At 45.8% G+C, this 19,176-nt stretch overlaps 1 protein-coding gene across 37 annotated transcripts in view; it reads left to right on the top strand.

Moving 5' to 3' along the window:
* Positions 1-19,176, top strand: part of CAMK2G (calcium/calmodulin dependent protein kinase II gamma) — a 158,142-nt gene that overhangs the window by 124,801 nt on the left and 14,165 nt on the right. For 8 of the 37 annotated variants that reach the window (XM_083615663.1, XM_083615655.1, XM_083615643.1 and 5 more), the window contains 3 exons: positions 11,697-11,765; positions 13,014-13,058; positions 14,506-14,554. In XM_083615663.1, the coding sequence (XP_083471789.1) occupies positions 11,697-11,765; positions 13,014-13,058; positions 14,506-14,554 (163 nt within the window). Of the gene's footprint in view, positions 1-5,692; positions 5,726-11,696; positions 11,766-13,013; positions 13,059-14,505; positions 14,555-18,263; positions 18,378-19,176 lie in introns of all 37 variants that reach the window. The other 29 variants (XM_083615676.1, XM_083615675.1, XM_083615654.1 and 26 more) reach the window with 7 other exon arrangements.

Here is a 19,176-nt window from a genome sequence, read left to right on the forward strand (position 1 = left end):
TGGCTTCTCCTCCAGGGTTGAAATTCATGACATCATCCAGAAGGAGGGGGCTCTTGCTTACCCAGACTAGCCTCGCCTCAGTGACAGAAGTCAAGGTGTGGAGAGCTCGCATGCGGGTGGCGCTGTGGTCTAAACCACTGAGCCTCTTGGGCAGGAGTCAGCAACCTTTTTCAGCCGTGGGCCGGTCCACCATCGCTCAGACCATGTGGTGGGCCGGACTATATTTTGAAAAAAATAATAATGGACAAATTCCTATGCCCTGCAAATAACCCAGAGATGCATTTTAAATAAAAGCACACATTCTACTCATGTAAAAACATGCTGATTCCCGGGCCTTCTGGGGACCGGATTGAGAAGGCGATTGGGCTGCATCTGGCCCCCGGGCCTTAGGTTGCCTACCCCTTTTCTTGGGCTTGCCAGTCAGAAGATTGGCAGTTCGAATGCCCGCAACGGGGTGAACTCCCATTCCTCTGTCCCAGCTCCTGGCAGTTTGAAAGCACGCCAGTGCAAGTAGATAAATAGGTACTGCTGCAGCGGGAAGGTAAACGGCATTGCCGTGCGCTCTGGTTTCCATCTGTTGCGCCAGAAGCTGTTTAGTCATGCTGGCCACATGACCTGGAAAGCTGTCAGTGGACAAACGCCAGCTCCCTCGGCCTGAAAGAGAGACGAGCGCCGCAACCCCATAGTTGCCTTTGACTGGACTTAACCGTCCAGGGGTCCTTTACCTTTTTTTACCTTTTTAGGGTGTTCAGGTGCGTGCACATGAACCATCCCACAGAATGCGCAGAGGAAGAATTTAGTTGCTTAAATTCCTTCACTTTGCGGTGGAATGTGGGCAGTCTGCCTCACTCTTAGTTGGTTTGGAGTCGTGCACCCATGCAAGAGACTCGTTGGCTCTTTGGGTATTACCTCTGTTCTGTGTTGTGGTGTTTTGCTTTAAACTGTTATGGTTGGCAGCCTTCTCAGATATATAGTTGGTTACTTTTCTTGAAATTGTGTTCTGCATGGAGGGGTCTTCTTCTGGCACTGCTCTAGCATGGTTGAGGCAAGCAGGAGCCAACTCATCCTGGATGATGTCATCAGTTTTTATCCTGCCTGCTCCTAGGCGGAGCCGTCCCAATTGTCAGACTAACCTCCTTCCACTAGGAAGAATTAGAATTTACAGGTAAGTGACAAAAACCCACTTTTTCATTTATACGAAAGCCAGTTTAGGGTAAATAATCCCTTGACTATAAGAGCAGTTCAGCCAATGAGACGTGATTCCTAGGGGTGCGTAGGAATCTCCTTCCTCAACGGAACATGATTTTCTGTGCTTCCTAAGTAATGGTAGTTCAGTCTTGGTGGTGTTTTATTTCATTTGTATCCCATCCTCTCTGTAAGCTGGGCAATGTGTAGTGTTTTATTCTTGAAACTAGCCCATGAAGTAGGTTCAGTTGAGAGGTGGTAACTGGGCCTAAGAGGAGCTTTGTGCATGACTTGGAAAATGAAGCCAGGGTTTCCCTACCACCCTGTCCACTATGTCATCCCTGAACTGCTGTGGTCAGTTCTGGACATCCAGAAGGATGTGAATAAGCTGAAAAGGAAACGGAGGTGGGTGAACAAATCAATCGAGGAGATGCTTAGTAAGAACATTATTGGTTTTTTTATGTTTTACAAGACTACAGAAGATAAAACGAGTAGTGGTCTTAAATCTCTGCATCAAGGGAAGGGATTAGCTTAAATGTTAGGGAGAAAGCAGCTCTGCAATGTCTTTCTGAGGCCTTTTCAAATAAAGGCTAAGGGGATCATTTTGATATGGGAGATCTGTGTTGAGTCAGGGGATTAAATCAGGAAACACTTGGGTCTAGAACCCCTATATTTGTTAAGGAGAAACAGATGAAGTAAGGGTTTGCATTATTTACATATTTTTTTTACTGAAATCATAGTAGTCTACCAGTAGTCTACCATTGTAGTCTGCCAGTGTGTCTTCAAAGTTACAAAGAGAGGAAATGCAGGATGCTTAAACAGTGAAGCTGTAATAAATAAATAAATAATAATAATATACTAATAATGTGTATAATAATGGTTGTGATGGAGCAGGATTCTGATAAACCTTCCAATTTGATGACGGAATGGAGCTGTCAGAATGTTTGCACACAAGCTTCTCTGAGGGAAGGGGAGATTGTCTGTCTACGATTAAACCTCACAAAGGCCCAAGTGCCAGAAGGAAGCCTGTGTGGCAAGCTGAGGCCAGGAGGAGGTCCCAGGAAATAGGGAAGCTAAGAGACAGGGAACCCAGTCAAGTTTACTGAAGTAAGTGTGCACTGAACTGAGAAAGAGGAACCTGCATGTGCTGCAGAAGTCAGGAAATGGGTGGATGAGAAGGATATGAGGCAATGTCAACTCCTGACTTGAACTAGCTAGGCAGTTCCCAAAACCCACACTCAAAATCTCTTAAACTGCCATTATTAAGTGTAAAGCATCTAAAGTGTTTTGTGGCGCTGTGCAGAGATGAAAAAGCAAAACAAAACCCTGACCACAGACTTGAATCCAATAGACTTCATACAAAAGGAAAAAGTGACGGGGTGGGAAGAAGAAAATGATAAAATCCAGACACTAATTCTTCACAAAGTTGCATAAATAGTTCATGATCGGGTGGAGTGGCCTCTAAGAGAGACTTTTCTGTGGGATGAGGAACAAAGTGCCGTTGGTCCCTGCCAATCCACTGGAGCGGGTCCTGCTGTCTCCCCTTCCTTCTCCCCTTGTTCTGTGATTATTTGTGCAAGTGTAATGGGTCTGTCACACTGAAGCTATTTGCTCTGCTTTTCCTTAACTGCCCGTGATAAGGCATGTTTGAGAAAACCTACTATGGCATGCCTTGAGAAACTCCGCTTTAAAAGGGCTCGTAGGTTTGAACTCTTGCATGGCTTTGTATTCTACCTTGACAATACACTTGCAGTTCTGAGAAGAATTCTCATGTCACAAAGATGTTCTCAATGTCCTCGGGTAGGGTTGGGCAATACCTGGTTTTCAACATTGCAATATATCACCGGCTAAACATCGTGATATACTGATATATCATGATGTCTGAAATAAGGAGCTATGTAGAGGAATTGGCTGGCTTCACGGTTTTTCTCGCATTGTGATTTTTGCATCACACACACACACAAACTGGGCAAGGTATCCGTACATCGTCCAAATCCAATTTGAAGTTCACATTGTGGTAACAATTTCATACTTTTCAGCATGGTGATATATCGCGAATCACAATGTGTGTGTGTGTGCTATGTAAAAAATCACAATGTGGGCGAAACCATGATCATCGCTTGCCTCGTGATTCCTTCTGCCCATGTTGCTCTGTACTATAAAATAACAGTTGTAACAATATGTTAAAGGTAAGTAAAAAGGTGTCAGTTTTAGACCCCTAAGTAGCAGCAGTTTTCAGGACATTACTCCATTCACCTCTGCATAATTACATCCTTGTTTCAGACATCATGATATAATCGGTATATCACGCTGTTTAGCTGGTGATATATTGTGATGTTGAAAGCCAGTCGTCACCCAGCCTTATCACACATCATGATTCATGATACATTGCCAGGTCAAAAATTATCATGATATGGAATGCAAAACCGGTTTTAGATAATATATCAATATATCGCTCAGCCCTATCCTTAAGCACAAGCTGTGTTAAGAACAAGACTGCAATGCAGACAGCTTATGGCCCCATCCAGCTTTGGTGCAATGCCTGGGTTGAGGCCATCCAAAACAATTAATTAATTGATGCTTAAGTTCACTCTCCCCATTCTTACGTAGCAAATAGGTTACTATAAGGCAAAACCACAACAAAAAATGATAAAATCTACTGCAAAAAAATAAACAGACTAAGCCCCATTGGAAATCAATGGGACTTCTGAGTAGACATGCATAGGATTGTGTATGTAAACCTTTTAGTAGCAGCAGCAGTCATCGGGCTGTATCCCCACACACCCCGATCCTGCTTTTTGAAATGCGTGTGTAATTGCTTGAACACAATTAATATGATGTGCAATTCAGTGGGCATTGTGTGGGTTTCTCTGCAGAGTCAGAACACATCTACATGCCCCCAGAAGGCTGTATAACAGGCAGCTGGAAAGGGAATTATCTCAGTTTCTTTATTGGTCTGGAGGGAGGGAGCAGGGGCTGAGAGTAGGATTTCTAAACAAGACTGTGGCTGATGCCCCATGTGGGTAATAATTGTTGCCAGAAAGGAAAGAGGAAACACAATCTGGGTGGATCACTTAAGCAATAAGCATGGTGCAATGCTAATCATGCTTCTTTCCTGCAATCTCTGGCTTTCCTCATCTTCTTCTCTTGCCCATCAATCATTGCAGGCTGGTACTTAATCTTACTCCCCTGCCAACGTCCTTGGAAGTGCCTTGCACGTTCTCAGCCATGCTTGTTTTATGCTTCATTGTTTTTTCTCGAATTGTTTCAGAAAATGCCACGTTTCTCTCTTGTTGGGGTTAGGCAAGAAAGGGGCTCGTAAACTCTCTGGTCTCACTCGATGAAACCTAGCTGTTTCCATTCGCACAGACACCTCCTGCTGAGCGTGCCTTTTTCTGTGCGCCCCTGTTGGAGCACACACTTGACATCTTCTTGTCTGACCCATCGTGCATCTGTGCGGAAGTGTCTCTGATCTACTTTCTTCTTTTCTGTGCAAGTTCCCAGGGCTGTGCTCTGTGAGAGAGTGACATGTGCCTTGATTCTGATGACAAGGGTGGGGCGTTGTTACGTACTCAGTCAGTCTCTTTGGCTCATCCTGAAAACTACCGTGCTTTCCGCTCTATAAGACACACCAGACCATAAGACACCAGACCTAGTTTTTGGAGGAGGAAAACAAGAAAAAAAATATTCTGAATCCCAGAAGCCAGAACAGCCAGAGGGATCGCTGCTCACCGAAAGCAGCAATCCCTCTTGCTGTTCTGGCTTCTGGGATAGCTGCGCAGTCTGCATTCGCTCCATAAGACGCACACACATTTCCCTTTACTTTTTAGGAGGGAAAAAAGTGTGTCTTATAGAGCGAAAAATAGGGTATTTCTATGGGCAGGGTGCTGAAATGCTCCTTTCTCTGGAAGATCCCAAGCATGCTTTCTGGCTCTGTGGGTGCATTTGTGCATACCTTGGAATTGCAGCTGTAACTGTCATTGTAAGCCACCTTCCCAGTACAGGCGAATTAAACATTCTTTATTTGTGTGAGGAAATAGATGCTTGCCACTTGACCCGATGAGGGCAGTTTTGAACAGAAAGACCCAAGGCTAAGGGATTGAAACACCAGTTGTCCATTGCCCTTCGTTACCATATTGAATAGGCAGTTCAAAAGTGTGATTTCTTTGGAAGGAAACTGTGTGTGGTTTACGGGAAAACTTTCCTCATCCTTTGCTAGATTGGGAATATTTTGAGAAGAACATATCGCCGGTTTCCGTTTCTCCCATGTCACATTGGCTGCATTCTTTCTTTGTTTTACCCTCTTGCTGAGTTTGGAATGCCGTGTCGCCAGGTTGATGATCTCTGCCTTCCATGTGCCCAGATGTTTGTGCCATCTTGATCCTTTCTTGGAGGAGCATGATTGGCAGCAGGGTCTGTGCTGACACACAAGTGCCAACATTTTCTCTGCTTCTCTTCTCATCTCTTTGTTTCCTTCTTTTTTTCCTCCTCTCAATGGTGTGTCCAGAAAAGGAAGTCAAGCTCCAGCGTGCATTTGATGGTGAGCACCTCCCATAAAACTGCCTGTGACCCTGTGCAATCACCATTCTCATGCCATGCACGTCCAGCTTGTGCTCATCACCCCCTTCACATAGCATGTCTGGGCAAGGGGCGGGCTGGGGCTGGGGCCGGTGGGAAGGGGAGACATCTCGCACTTCGAAAGGTCCATGTTCTCACGGAAAAGATCATGCTGTAGACGAGGCCCTTGGTAAGGGTTTGACTTGGTTCCGAAAGTTGGGCACCTTAAATTCAGCTTTTGATATTGAGTGAACTGACAAACAGTCTCCCAAGCTGGATCAGCTGTCCGCATAGCCAAGAAGAGCATGGTCTCTGCACTCTCGTCCGGGCATGGAACCTTGGGTATTTCACTGCAGAAGTGCTGAAATGTAAACAGGAGCCGGCATTGCACTGCGCTAGCGCTACCTTCCTTGGTGGTGAGCAGCCCTGCAGTGCAGAACAAACGGCCTTTTCCTTGTGTCCTGGGTGAAAAGTTTGGGCGCAGCACCATGGTGTGGCTCACACCCGTCATTAACTTCCTGTTCCCTCCCAGAATTCTGTCCCTAAGACCCTCTTCCGTTACACAGTTGTTTTCCCATCTTCTCCCTTCAGTGCTCCTCCCGCACCAAAAAAAATCCAAAAGTATATGGTTGGCATTAATGCCAAAATGAGTTGGCATTAATCACATATCTGACAACTGTTCCCATTCATTTCCCCCTTCATAATGAATGTGTATATTCCCCGGGATGTGTTGGATATATAATGCAACCAAATGTCAAAAGAAGTAAGTCTCGTTGTATGTCGCTCGTAATTTGAAGCTCTCGCTTCCTTCAAGCAAAATTCTGGTGACATCAGCATCCCTCTCCTAGCTTTCCTTAGGGATTGCTTTGGGCAACCTTTGGGAAGGGTAGTGGCTGAGCCAAAGCTTTAGACTTCCTTCAGGGGGGAAGACTTCCTGCACTCTCAACAGCTCCATTTATAGACAAGAAACAGAGTCTAGGTAAAGCTCTTGCAGTGCTCACCTCCTCAGGTTTTAATTTTGGGGTCGTCGTCCCCCGCCACCCCCCATCAGAGTCTCCTCTTTCTCACTTCCCTGTAAATGAAAGTCAGCTTACAAGGAGGGTGGGAGATTTTAAGTACTGCCGCTACACTTCCAGCCAAGATTTTGCCTTCAGCACCAAAGCTGCGTATAACTCAGAGCAACATATAACACAGAGCAAGAGCAACCATGAGGCAGACAGAGGGCAGTGTTATAGTCTGTTGCATTGTAGTACCTGCTGAATGTGCCATGATGATGATGATGATGATTTTATTATTTATACCCCGCCCATCTGACTGGGTTTCCCCAGCCACTCTGGGTGGCTTACAGAATATATAAAACATAATAAAGCATCAAACATTAAAAACTTCCCTAAACAGGGCTGCCTTCAGATGTCTTCTAAAAGTCAGATACTTGTTTATTTCCTTGACATCTGGTGGGAGGGCGTTCCACAGGGCGGGCGCTACTACTGAGAAGGCCCTCTGCCTGGTTCCCTGTAACTTTGCTTCTTGCAGTGAGGGAACCAGCAGAAGACCCTTGGAGGAGGACCTCAGTGTCCGGGCTGAACGATGGGGGTGGAGACGCTCCTTCAGTTATACTGAGCCGAGGCCGTTTAGGACTTTAAAGGTTAGCACCAACACTGATGAGTGCTCATCCCAACCTTACCACCCCCACCCCCACCCCAATTCCAGGACACGGAAGAAACAGCATCACAACCTACCTAGCAGAATGGTCCTAGCTATTTTCCAAGGTACACAAGAGGATGCTGCTCCATGCTCCCCCCTCAACAGAGATTACCAGCTAGAGTAACACTCATTGGAGTCAGTAGACTAGTGATTGACCTCAATGTTAACTTTCTGCCGAGTGAGGCTTTCTACATTTGGCAGGGAGATCCTCACCATTTGGCCTATTGTTATCATTCCAAAACAAGACACAGGCACTTGCTCCCAGTCCCCTCATTAGCCTGGACAGTACTTAGCCTATTCTTAATCAAGGTGGGATATTTGGTGATAGCCTAGGCATCTGACACAGCAGAAGAATCCAGGTGGTCTCTTCATCAGCAGGTTTTTTTGCATGCTACTACTATAAAGTACCAGCAGCAGAGCTGGCCACGTTGCCATTGAATGCTCAGCTGGAGAAGTTCATGGTAAAGCATCAATGCAAGTACACCATAGGAACACATGGCCTTGATGCAAGGTGACAGCTTGGGCTGTTGTCTTCTCGCTTATACCTCCTGAACCCCTTAGTTAGTACTTCAGATGACACAAGAACAGGAGGTGGACATTGTTCCTAGTGGCCCCTGCCCTCTGTAACAGCAAAATTAAAATTATGTATATCATGATAACTGGACCACAGTTTCCCTCCATGTGTGGGCTAAACGCTCTCAAGGTCATGTTCTCTACTCTCTTCCGTCTTGCTCATTATCAGCAGTGCCCAGCTTCTGTGTTTCCAGTTGCTGCATTGGGAAGATGGTAAATCAGCATATGAACGAACTCTTTGCCTGCCTGCCACTATTTCAACTGTGTATGCTAGTTGCTGTCAAGGCAGACAACTAGTTGCCCTCTCCCATGTCTGTTAATAGCAGGTTTAATGTGAAGGTCCACTTTCTCTTGTGAATTCTCCGCGTAACCTATGTGTATGTATTTGACCTGTCCTCACTCTCTGATTTGGAATACTGCTACTACTGATTTCCAATGCATTCAGCACAATCCTTTGCTCACTAACCTGGGAGTAAGCCTCACTGAACACAGCGGAGCTTACTTTCAAGTAAACATGCGTAAGGTTGCAATGTTAGGTAGTAGCTCAGGTGACTTTCCCTTCTGCATCCCTTTGTGAGAGTCAAAGATGTGGCAAAGACACCACAAGGTGCATATGGTGAGTGCTTTTCTTGGCTACACCATTGCTTAATGAGATTTTGGGTTTACTTTGTTGGGGTGCAGTTCTTCACTATAAAACAGGGTTGGGCTTTCCAGCTTGGGAGCTGTATTCCTTTTCAGGTGGAGCCAGAAGCAAGAAGTAGTGGAAGCAACGGATGGGTGTATTACCTTTTTGTATAGTAGGCTGTGTTCCAGTCAGTCAGTCAGATGTCAAAGGCTTCTGAACCCCCATAATAAATGCATCCCTCTACCCAGAGGGCACAGAGTGCAGTGGATGAGGGGTTTGCCCTGGGGAGAGTCCAGAGAAGCCCAGTGGACTTCATTCACTGCCTCACAGGACCTTAGGTTCTCCACCCCTGTTTTAAAGTATTAAAAATAATCTTCAATAGGAGCAGAGTGGGTCTCCCCCCCCCATGAATAGAATTATTTATTTATTTATTTTTAAAATCTTCGTTTGGGACCTATCCCGCATTAAATACCAGAATTCTTAAAGAAAAGAGAGTGAGAGAGGTGCTTGCAGCATAGCAAGGAAGAAAACCAGCAGGATCCTAAGTGTGAGAATCAAGTCTTCATTCACAAAGACTTGTGTTTTTATGAAAAGTAATGAGGCAGCAACAACGTTTGCTACTGGTTTTATTTGTAACCGTTATATCTGCTGTGATGTGCACATTGTCCCATGTGGTGGAAGGTACAGAAACACATGTGTTACTTTCTGTCTTGAAGGGCCTAGCTGGTGTAAATGAACCTATTTTGAAACCCAGTTTTACACTTGCTTTGTCTTCCTCTTTTTATTATGGGTTATGGGGGAGAAATCGAGAACTGGATTAAGTAAAGCAGAACTGTTTCCCTGTGTAGGGTTGCAGCCACGAGGGGATCTGGGACAGGGATATCATCTCCCCTGCCAACGTGAAGGCATCTCTTGACCTCCCTAGGGAGGGATTCATAGATCTCATGGACCTTTTAGAACTTGAAAACCTCTAGCCCACATAGCATAGCGAACAGTTTCAATACGTGGGTTAAGGAAGTCTGCCGATGAGTGTGTCCTGGGCATAATTTTAACAGAGCAGAATTCTGGAAAGCACTGCTTACACATGCTACAGAGTGGGCATGGTTAAAGTCGGAACATGCTTAGGGCTGGTTCCATGAAGCTGAGATTTGTGTGGGGTTATTTACAGGGTTTGTGTTCAGCTTGTACTTGTTGCACCTACCCAACTCATTACTCGCACTTGGCGGTGTTAGAGCCACATTCCCATGATGCAGTGCCACACTGGTGCAGTGTGACAGTGTGTGTGAGAGAGAGGGGGGCTCAAGGAACCATGTTAGGAGGGCTAATTAATTGGAAGGGTCTTTCCCCACCCTGTCCTCATCTTGGTGGGGTACTCTCCCACATGGTTGCTTGATTTCCCCTCTCACACACAGCAAAGTGGCATTGTATGATGTAGAGGCATCTCCACTGCCTTGGAGTTTATATTTGAAGAGGGCACACTGTGTCGGCCAATCCCTGTCAAGTAAATAAATAAGTTGTGGGTTATCCCAGGTTACAAAAATCTCCCCAACTTTGTTTGTGTAATTTTCTGTTGACCTCTCTCTATAGACGTATCTGCTATCCTTACAGGTGATCCTTGACACTTCTTCTGAATATCTGAAAATTGCATGGTTGGCCACCATGAAGCACTGTGGTTTTCCTAATTCATATTGCAAATTGATGTGTTAGTGCATATGGAACTACTATTAATTGGGGGGGGGCCTTGGTACCAGTTGAAATGCATAATAGTGGAGCAACCATGGTGCTATTGTGGCGAAGGTGCTTGATAGAGCAGGTTAATAAGATATTTCTGTGTCAGTATAACTCCGTTTTGCCAAAGGGTATCTGCCTCTCCCATTATTTTATCATGTATTTATTACACTTTTTCTGAAGAGCTCAGAGTGGCTTTCATATGCTTCCTAGGCAGTCTCCCAACCAGGACCAGATTTGCTTTTAGTTTCAGCGGTAGAATTGCATCATGTACCCTCAGACTATTCTCTGGGCCAGTGCAATGCATTGTGAACTGCAAATACACAACTTCCAGTGGTCTCCTCTCAGCTTTCCAAATGACTTCTCTGTGGATATTACAGACTAAATAAGTTTCAGCTTGACAGTGACTCCCATAGTAGGATAGTCATTCGACTAGTTCATCTTACCTGCTCCTTTCTCAGTCTGCTGTTTGGTAGCCAGGAAAGGGTTGGGTTGGCCTCTGCTGGGCATCACCAAGGAGAACAAGCATCCAGGTTTGCCTGCTTCTTGAAAAACATGCATCTAGACCACAACCTGTACATTTCTGGCTTACCAGAATTCGAGCAGGATCGCTCACACTGGGAAATGGGCTGGGAGTCTTCCGCTCTTTGAGAGAGGCATATGAGTCAACCAGCCCTTGCAATTTCTAATGCTAGGATCCAGAACTGCAGGAAAGGAAGGAAGGAAGGACATGAAGTCAGGATATTTTAGTGAACTAGGTTTGTGCAAACATGAGTCTAACTTATGTCCAACATCAAAAACTTATGCGGAATGCTGGGAAGGTCATTGAACACATTGGTTTCTCTGGCCCACTGAGGGATTAGTCATGAATATCTTCCTTCCTTCTGCTCCAGCCACAAGGTTTCTGAATGTGACCAGCCACCAGGTTGTTCCATCCAACATACTGCAGTTCATCTGAATGTGTTCCCTTCTCTTATCTCCTCCATCCCTTGGCTAAGTTAACACTCCTATTTAGGCTACTCATCTTCCCTTAAGTTCCTTGCCACTTTGCTTTTGGACTAACCCATCTATACCCATCTCGTTCTTTTCCCAATCCTATTTAATCTTCCGTGGGTATCTGGGTGCATCTTTGCCATGGAAGATGGCAAACCAGGCACGACCTGTTCCACTACACCTTCTCCTGTTTCCTTTCCCCTCCACAGGTGACTTTGGGAAGGGACTGAGCTGAAATGTCTTGTTTGCAGCAATAGCAATGTAATGTTTTTTTATGACTGTTGCCCAGCAGGGTGGGGGGGAAACTAAACCATCTGTTTTTCTGTCTTAGCCGCAGACCAACAACAAAGCCAGTGTAGTAAGCCCAGCAAAAGAATCAGCCCCAGTGCAGATGTCCATGGTATCTTTCCCAACCGTTTATCTGCCCTTCTTTGGTTTTTACTTTTGGTTCTTACCCTTGCCCAGAATGCTGCCTGTTGCTGCTCCGTGTTTCTGCTTAATTCTGTCTGCAATCTCTTGCCCCCGGCTCTTATCCCAAGCTCCCTTGCAAGTGAGAGGTGCAGAAGCGCTGTGGTGTCTTGTGTGTGAGGCCTGCAGCTTGTCATGATATAATTTGACCTCAAGGAGGCCATGATGGAGTGGTCAACGACATCCAGTCTCCAAAGAATGAAGGAATTGGAAACCTTTGCCCTTGTCTTACTTGCACCGGGTTTTTCACTCTTCCTGATTAACACGCTTGCAGCGGGGCCACACATTCCTGTGTTTTTGACAGCTCAACCAATGCCCGCTCTGGCCCTTCTTTTAAAGACTTGGAAGTAGGCTGTGGGCCACAGAAATGGATGAACATTGTGGGCATTGTGATACTGTCATAGAACAGAACTGGGCAAGTTTCTCAAAAAGAATACAGGAATGGCTGCAAGTTAGGAGTCTTAAGAGACTGGATAGTTGCTCTCTACTCCGTGTAATGCTTCGGAGAGGTTCCCCCTCCCCCTTGGGTTGCTTCATAATTTTTAACCCTGTCCTTTACTCACTGTACCTCACTATGCGTTGGCTTTTTTAATGCTGCTCTTGTGACGCTCAGCTTCTCCCCTCCTCTTTTTGTTGAAAACGTCTCATTTTGGAAACGTCAGTTCAACCAATTGTGGGACTTTGCAACTTACCTACTCGAGCAGTTCTTTGCTGTGGAGCTTTGGCTGCCATTTTTGTGGGGAAATTGTGAATGTCCTTCCAGAGACATTTGTGGGGGAAACGTGGAGACAAAGCCCTGCTTCTCCTCTCTGATCTGGGTGAAATGTTAATGTTGGCTTTTAAAAGTAATAAATAATCAGTACCCTCCGTGGGTCACTAATTCTTGAGCACTGCTGGAAATCTTCCAGGCCGAAGAAAGTTCACAAACAAAATTGGGATATAGAGAGGCCTGTAGGGCTTTGTCTCCTTGTAAGTTTATCTATTACAATTGGATATTTCTCTTCCAAAACTCTTGAGTGGCCCTTTAAGGTGGATGGGATGGGATGTACTTACACCGTTTTAGGATAGAGGTGTTTGTGCTTTGGTCTTGTCACTTTGCTCTCCCAACAGGCACTACACAGAGGGAGAAAAGTTTTGGAGCTGACATCTGATACTTGTATTTCTGTCCTCTTTCAATTAGGAACCACAAACTACTGTTGTGCACAATGCTAATGATGGCATAAAGGTAAGTGACAGATCACAAAGGACTTGCGTTAGTCCCAAACACCCTTTTCACTGTCCTCCAAAACCAAGTCTAAGAGAAAGCATCCAGACAAGCAGTCTCATAACCGATATCTCTCCCAGTTTCTGTTAATGCATAGGAAAACTTACCTTGCGCCCCGAGATCTTTGCATTCTTTGTTTCCCTCTCCCTTACCACTGGCAACTAATGTGGGGTGTGTGGGTTGGAGGGTATGCACAAGCTTTTGCTACAAATTCTGGAGAGAGCTGGGGAACTCGATTCACCATCAAGTTGTGGTTTGCGTTATACCTCTATGGCTTTCACAATACGTAGTCGCAGCATTTTGCTGCCCTTGTTCCTGGCTACCTCGTCTTAATTTCAGGAACCTCTTCCTCTTTCAAATGTGGCCAGATTTGTGGTGCCACCTCAAAGCCCTGGCCCAGGCACCACTAAATTCTACCTCTTAAAAAATAAAATACCTATGGCAGGGTTTCCCCTGGTAAAGGTCAGAATCTGAAGGTTCATATGAGAAGAGACACCTCTCATAGAATCATAGAATTGGAAGGGACCCCTAAGGGTCATCTAGTCCAACCCCCTGCAATGTAGGGACCTGTGACACTCTGTTTTATTATTTAAGCCCTTTAAAGAATCATAAACAGTGCCTTCCATCAGTCTTGGAAACATTTTGTTTATTTGCTAATTTGATTTATTTCGTAATATTTAAAAACAACAAAAACACCTCAAAGCGGTTTACAAAAGATAAAGCAGTAAAATCAAGAAAAAATTGCAACCCTGCTTTAAAACATACAAAAGTTAACATACTAAAACAGATCAAAATTACCCCAACTGTCTTAAGCATCTGGGTAGGCTTATCTAAACAGGAATGTTTATAGCAGGTGCCCAAAAACTACCATAAATTGGAGGCATGACCCATTTTTCTGAACATCCCCTCTAGCACCTTGGGTTTCCAGATGCATTTATAATCATGAGTCTTCCAGGAGTCATGTACTACTTGAGCCCTATACTTTAATGACACTTCTTTATATTATGAAAAGGAGTCTTCATCATCGTCCCCCGTCCCCCCCGCAAATATTACTAACCAAGTATCTTCCTTTACGTCCCATTCCAAATCTGTGTTGCAGGGCATTCTTATACCTTCTTGGTTGTCCGGGTTCATATTTGAGCAAAAAAAAATAAAAATATTTGAAATTATACCTTTTGAATAGTGTGGAGAAATAAGAATTTAATTTTCAAACTTGGAAAGATCACACGTGGCAGAAGGTTTGTTACGTAGAAAAGCGCTGATTTGTTGCCCTGCGAACCAAGGGATGTGTGTTTTTCCCCATTTCTCCTTTAAATTCCATTTCTTTGATAGGTTTCCCATTTATATAGAAATCTCTCCCTGCCGTGCATGTTTCAATACTTCCATCTACCAATCTTCTTTCTTGCAGGGTTCCACGGAGAGCTGTAATACTACCACTGAAGATGAAGACCTGAAGGGTAGGTTCCTTGGCTGCAGGCGGGCAAGAACGCCCAGACCCACTGGCAGAGACAGAGCAGTTTTCCATGCCAGGCTCCTTACCTGTTGATGCAACTGATCTGTGTTCCCCTCCCCTAGTTGTAGTTGGAGGAGTAAGTGTAGTGAGGCTGTAGGCTGGCTGCTATAAGGATTTTGCTATCTGAAGGACTTCCTGTTGTCTAAGGAAGGCATGTGCGATTCTCTGCCTTCTTAAAAGCTTTTGAGATTTCACCTAATCCTGGAAGTTTGGGGATGCGGACTGCTATATCACCACTCCTTGCGCAAGTGCAAGGAGCTATTCGTGGTCCCACCGGCCCAAAATACGTAAGGAACCAACTTGCATTCTCTTCAGCTCATCAGAACACTTGTGTGAAATTGGGCCCGATCACAGATGGTTCACCATTTGGTTTGGAGGGAGGATGCTCTTTGCATTCTCTCTGTGAGAGATACTTGCCTGGGAGAACGTCTTGTATTCATGCCTGCCTGCCTGCCTCACCTAGCAGCTGTGCAGGAGTAAGACTCAGAATTAGGGGGCCACAATACAACAGCCTTCCCCAACCTTCAGTCCCCAGATGTTGGACAACTGGCATATTTAGTAAGTCTGCCATCAGTCCCTGCCAGCATGGCCAGTGATTGGGATCCTGGGGGTTATAGTTAAGCAGCAGACTTGAGGTTGGGGAAGACTGTGCTGTGATGGCATATCCCTCCTAACCTGAATGAAGGCTTAAGCTGAGCAGCCAGAAGTTATTTGCTGGTCAGTAGGGCTTTCTCAAAGGATTTACCCCAATTTATAGTTCTTACATAACTCTGCCTCTGCCAGTACACCTAGATCTGGAATCCATGTGATGAGGTGAGCTCCCGTTGCTCTGTCCCAGCTTCTGCCAACCTAGCAGTTCGAAAGCACGCCAGTGCAAGTAGATAAATAGGTACCACTGTGGCTGGAAGGTAAACGGCATTTCCGTGCACTCTGGTTTCCGTCATGGTTTCCCGTTGCGCCAGAAGCGGTTTAGTCCTGCTAGCCACGTGACCCAGAAAGCTGTCTGCAGACAAACGCCAGCTCCCTCAGCCTGAAAAGCGAGACCAGTGCCACAACCCCATAGTCACCTTTGACTGGGCTTAACTGTCCAGAGGTCCTTTAGCTTTACCGTACCTAGATCTTGACCCATATAGTCTATTATAGGTCAACAGACCATATGAGCGAGTCTCATAATTTAGGTCAGCAGCGCCACAAGACTGCATCGTAGCAGCAGCCATCGATGTAACATTGACATCAAAGAGCACTTGGGATGGGGGGCACTGCCAGATTGGTTAAGCTGTTCCAAACCCTCAGTGCGTTCCAGAATGACTCTTTAATACTCAGCAAAAAAACTTTCCACGCAGGAGGCCATGCCTCATCAAGGATCAGCCCACTTTCATTCGCCCATATGTGTGAGCAAGTCACACAGTAAAATACAGTGGTGCCCCGCAAGACGAACGCCTCGCAAGACGAAAAACCCGCTAGACGAAAGGGTTTTCCGTTTTGGAGGCGCTTCGCAAAACGAATTTCCCTATGGGCTTCCTTCGCAAGACGAAAGCCCATAGGGAAATCTCCAGGACAGCGGGGAAGCGCAGCGCGTCTTCCCCACTGTCCTCGGACCTCCTCCGAAGGCTGGCGGTGGGGCGGAGAGACCTCCTCCCGCCGCCAGCCTTCGGAAGGCTGCTCCGAAGGCTGGCGGCGGGAGGAGGTCTCTCCGCCCCACCGCCAGCCTTCGGAAGGCTGCTCCGAAGGCTGGCGGCGGGAGGAGGTCTCTCCGCCCCACCAGCAGCCTTCGGAAGGCTGCTCCGAAGGCTGGCTGCGGGAGGAGGTCTCTCCGCCCCACCGGCAGCCTTCGGAAGGCTCCTCCGAAGGCTGGCGGTGGGGCGGAGAGACCTTCTCCCCGCGCCAGCCTTCGGATGGCTGTCCTGAAGACTTGCGGTGGGAGGAGGGTTTTCCTTCCCACCGCCAACATTCAGAATGCTGTTCTGATTGTTGGCGGTGGGGAGGAAAAACCCTCCTCCCACCGCAAGCCCCGGGAACAGAGGAGAAGCGCTGCGCGCCTTCCCCTCTGTTCCCGTACCTGTCCTGAAGGCTTGCGGTGGGGAGAAAAGCCCTTCTCCGCACCGCCAGCCTGGCAAGCGGTCTCCATAGGAACGCATTAATTGATTTTCAATGCATTCCTATGGGAAACCGTGCTTCGCAAGACGAAAAACTCGCAAGAAGAAAAAACTTGCGGAACGAATTAATTTCGTCTTGCGAGGCACCACTGTAAAGAAGGGATGGGGGCTGACAGATCCATAAAAGGATTTGAGGTTTCTACATGCACAGATACCTTTGAGAACGCCGTTTTGAAGTGTCCCCTTGCCTTGGCTAGTTCGTAAGACTGATCTATCAGCCCTCAGCCATTAATTGGACCTGCTTCCCTGAGTGTAGTGTTAGCAACTTGGGGGAGCCTAACCTAAATCTAGCCACCTGAAAAGTGCCAGAGGGAAACAAAGAGATGTGGACGGCCAGCATCTATGAATGGACCACGATAGCAAGTATGTGCTACTTCCCACTCCTTTGTTGGAATACCAACAAAACTTAGCCTAGTGGCACAGAAGCTGGTCACAGACCTGGTACGTGAGAGTATCCACACTCTACTCAAGGAAATGGGCTCCTAAGAGAGCAAGAGTGCTCATAACACAGAATATTTTTTGTCAAGAGCATTAGCTGTTTTTGCCTGTAGGCAAAACTATTACTCAGATGTGCATGCTTTAATAAGGAGTGGTGTGGTGGTGAAAAAGAGCATCAGTATGTGCTCTGAAGTGAGAGCCCCATAGCTCAGTTATAGAACACATACTTTCTGCGCACCAAGTCCTAGGATCAGTCCTTGGCATGAGCACCGGGGTCTTTGGAGAGCTGGTGCCAGTCAGAGTCGAACAGTACTGGGCTACATGGGCAAATGGCCTAACCTAGCATATCGGCTTCAAATCCCATATGTGCCAGTATATTGTAAACATCAGTATAGCACGTGCCCTCTTAAGAGCATCTTGTAATTCTGAAGTTGCTATGCAAAGCTAAAGCAAAGGTATGGGTTGCAAGAGAAATTGCATGTGGGAGCTTTTGATAAATTCCTTTCAAGAGAAGCCACCGTATGCTCCATTGAATGAGCCAAGCTCTGATTTCGCCGTCTAGTCCCTTGAAAGGATAATTACTCCACCGTTGTCATTTCTTTCCCATTCTCTCACGCATCTGCTTTCCCCATGATGAGCTGCTCTTTGCCAGAGTGCCTTTTCACAATCCACTCTTCTGCCAGAGCTGAGCCACTTATCCGCCGTTGCTACGTGAGTGTAGTTTATAGATGAGCTTTGTGGTGGATAGTGGATTCGTGCAGGTAAACATGAAAAAAAATCGTAAACAGACTCACGCAGTTGGCAGCTTCAGTGTTAGCTATATGAACAGGTGTAGGGAGAAACAGCCAGCTCTGCCCTTAGTTGTGCACGATACCTGATAACATCATGTCTTGGCAGGATTCACCGGCAATATTTTTTTGTAATGAGTGTTGTACTTGTTTTGTCCTGTTCCATTATCTTTTTTTTTTAACTGAATGTACATTGTTTTTTTTTATTTTGTTTTGTTATTTGTGTGTGTATGTTTTGTGTGTGTGTGTTTTGCATCCTTTGCCATGCAAGCGCCCCCTCTCTCCATCGGGGATGGCAGCTCAGTGCTCGAAGGACGGAGTCACTGTGAGAGCAAAACCCAGACTGAGTCCATGCAGTCCCAGCTTTCTCTCTGTTATTCAGCCAGTAAGTCCAGGGTTTACAGTCCTCCACAGCATTCCTTTCCCTACTGTGACTCTCTCTTCTCCCATTTCTCTGTCTTCCTCAGCTTCTGCAATATTCTTCCAGAATATTGACTCTCATTTCCAACACTTCATATTTTAAATCTGATTCATCTCTTCCCCCCCACCCCATCCTGGAACCATTTCTGCTCATGTAACACTTTCCAGAGAAACTCCTTTCCCTCCCCCTGCCACAATAAAACGAAACCATTATCTAGCTAATTTCATATCCTCTTTTCCTTAGCCAGATACCATATACTTCCTTTGCGATTATTTAAAAAAGTGCTTGTTGATGTGTATTCTTGGGCATGACACTTTGTTTGGGGGTATATATGTATCTTATTATCTTATTTATTAGATTTATCTACCGCCCTTCATCGTAAGATCTCATGGTGGTTCACAGAATAAAATACAGGATAAAAACAAGTGAATAATTTAAAACAAAACAGCAAAACAAAAACCCCACCTTCCCACAGACACATTTAAAAGGCTGTAGAATGTTAATCAGCCATTGTAGGGCAGAGGTTTAATTCTGCACCAGTGTTCAGAAATATGCAGTAAACCGAAGTCCTCGCTGGCCGGGAAGGCCTCTACCAAAAAGTTTGTTAGGTTACAGCTCTTATGGACACAATATCCTTTTCCAACACTGGTGCAGGGATAAGCATGAGATAAGATGTTTCATGCCACAAGTGGTGATTGCAGATGTAAACAGGAAGCCCTGATTGGCTTGGTTCTTCCAGCTTTTGCACATGGAGCAAACAAAC

The sequence above is a fragment of the Podarcis filfolensis genome (assembly GCF_964270895.1).
Source record: "Podarcis filfolensis genome assembly, chromosome: 5".
NCBI classification, from domain to species: domain Eukaryota; kingdom Metazoa; phylum Chordata; class Lepidosauria; order Squamata; family Lacertidae; genus Podarcis; species Podarcis filfolensis.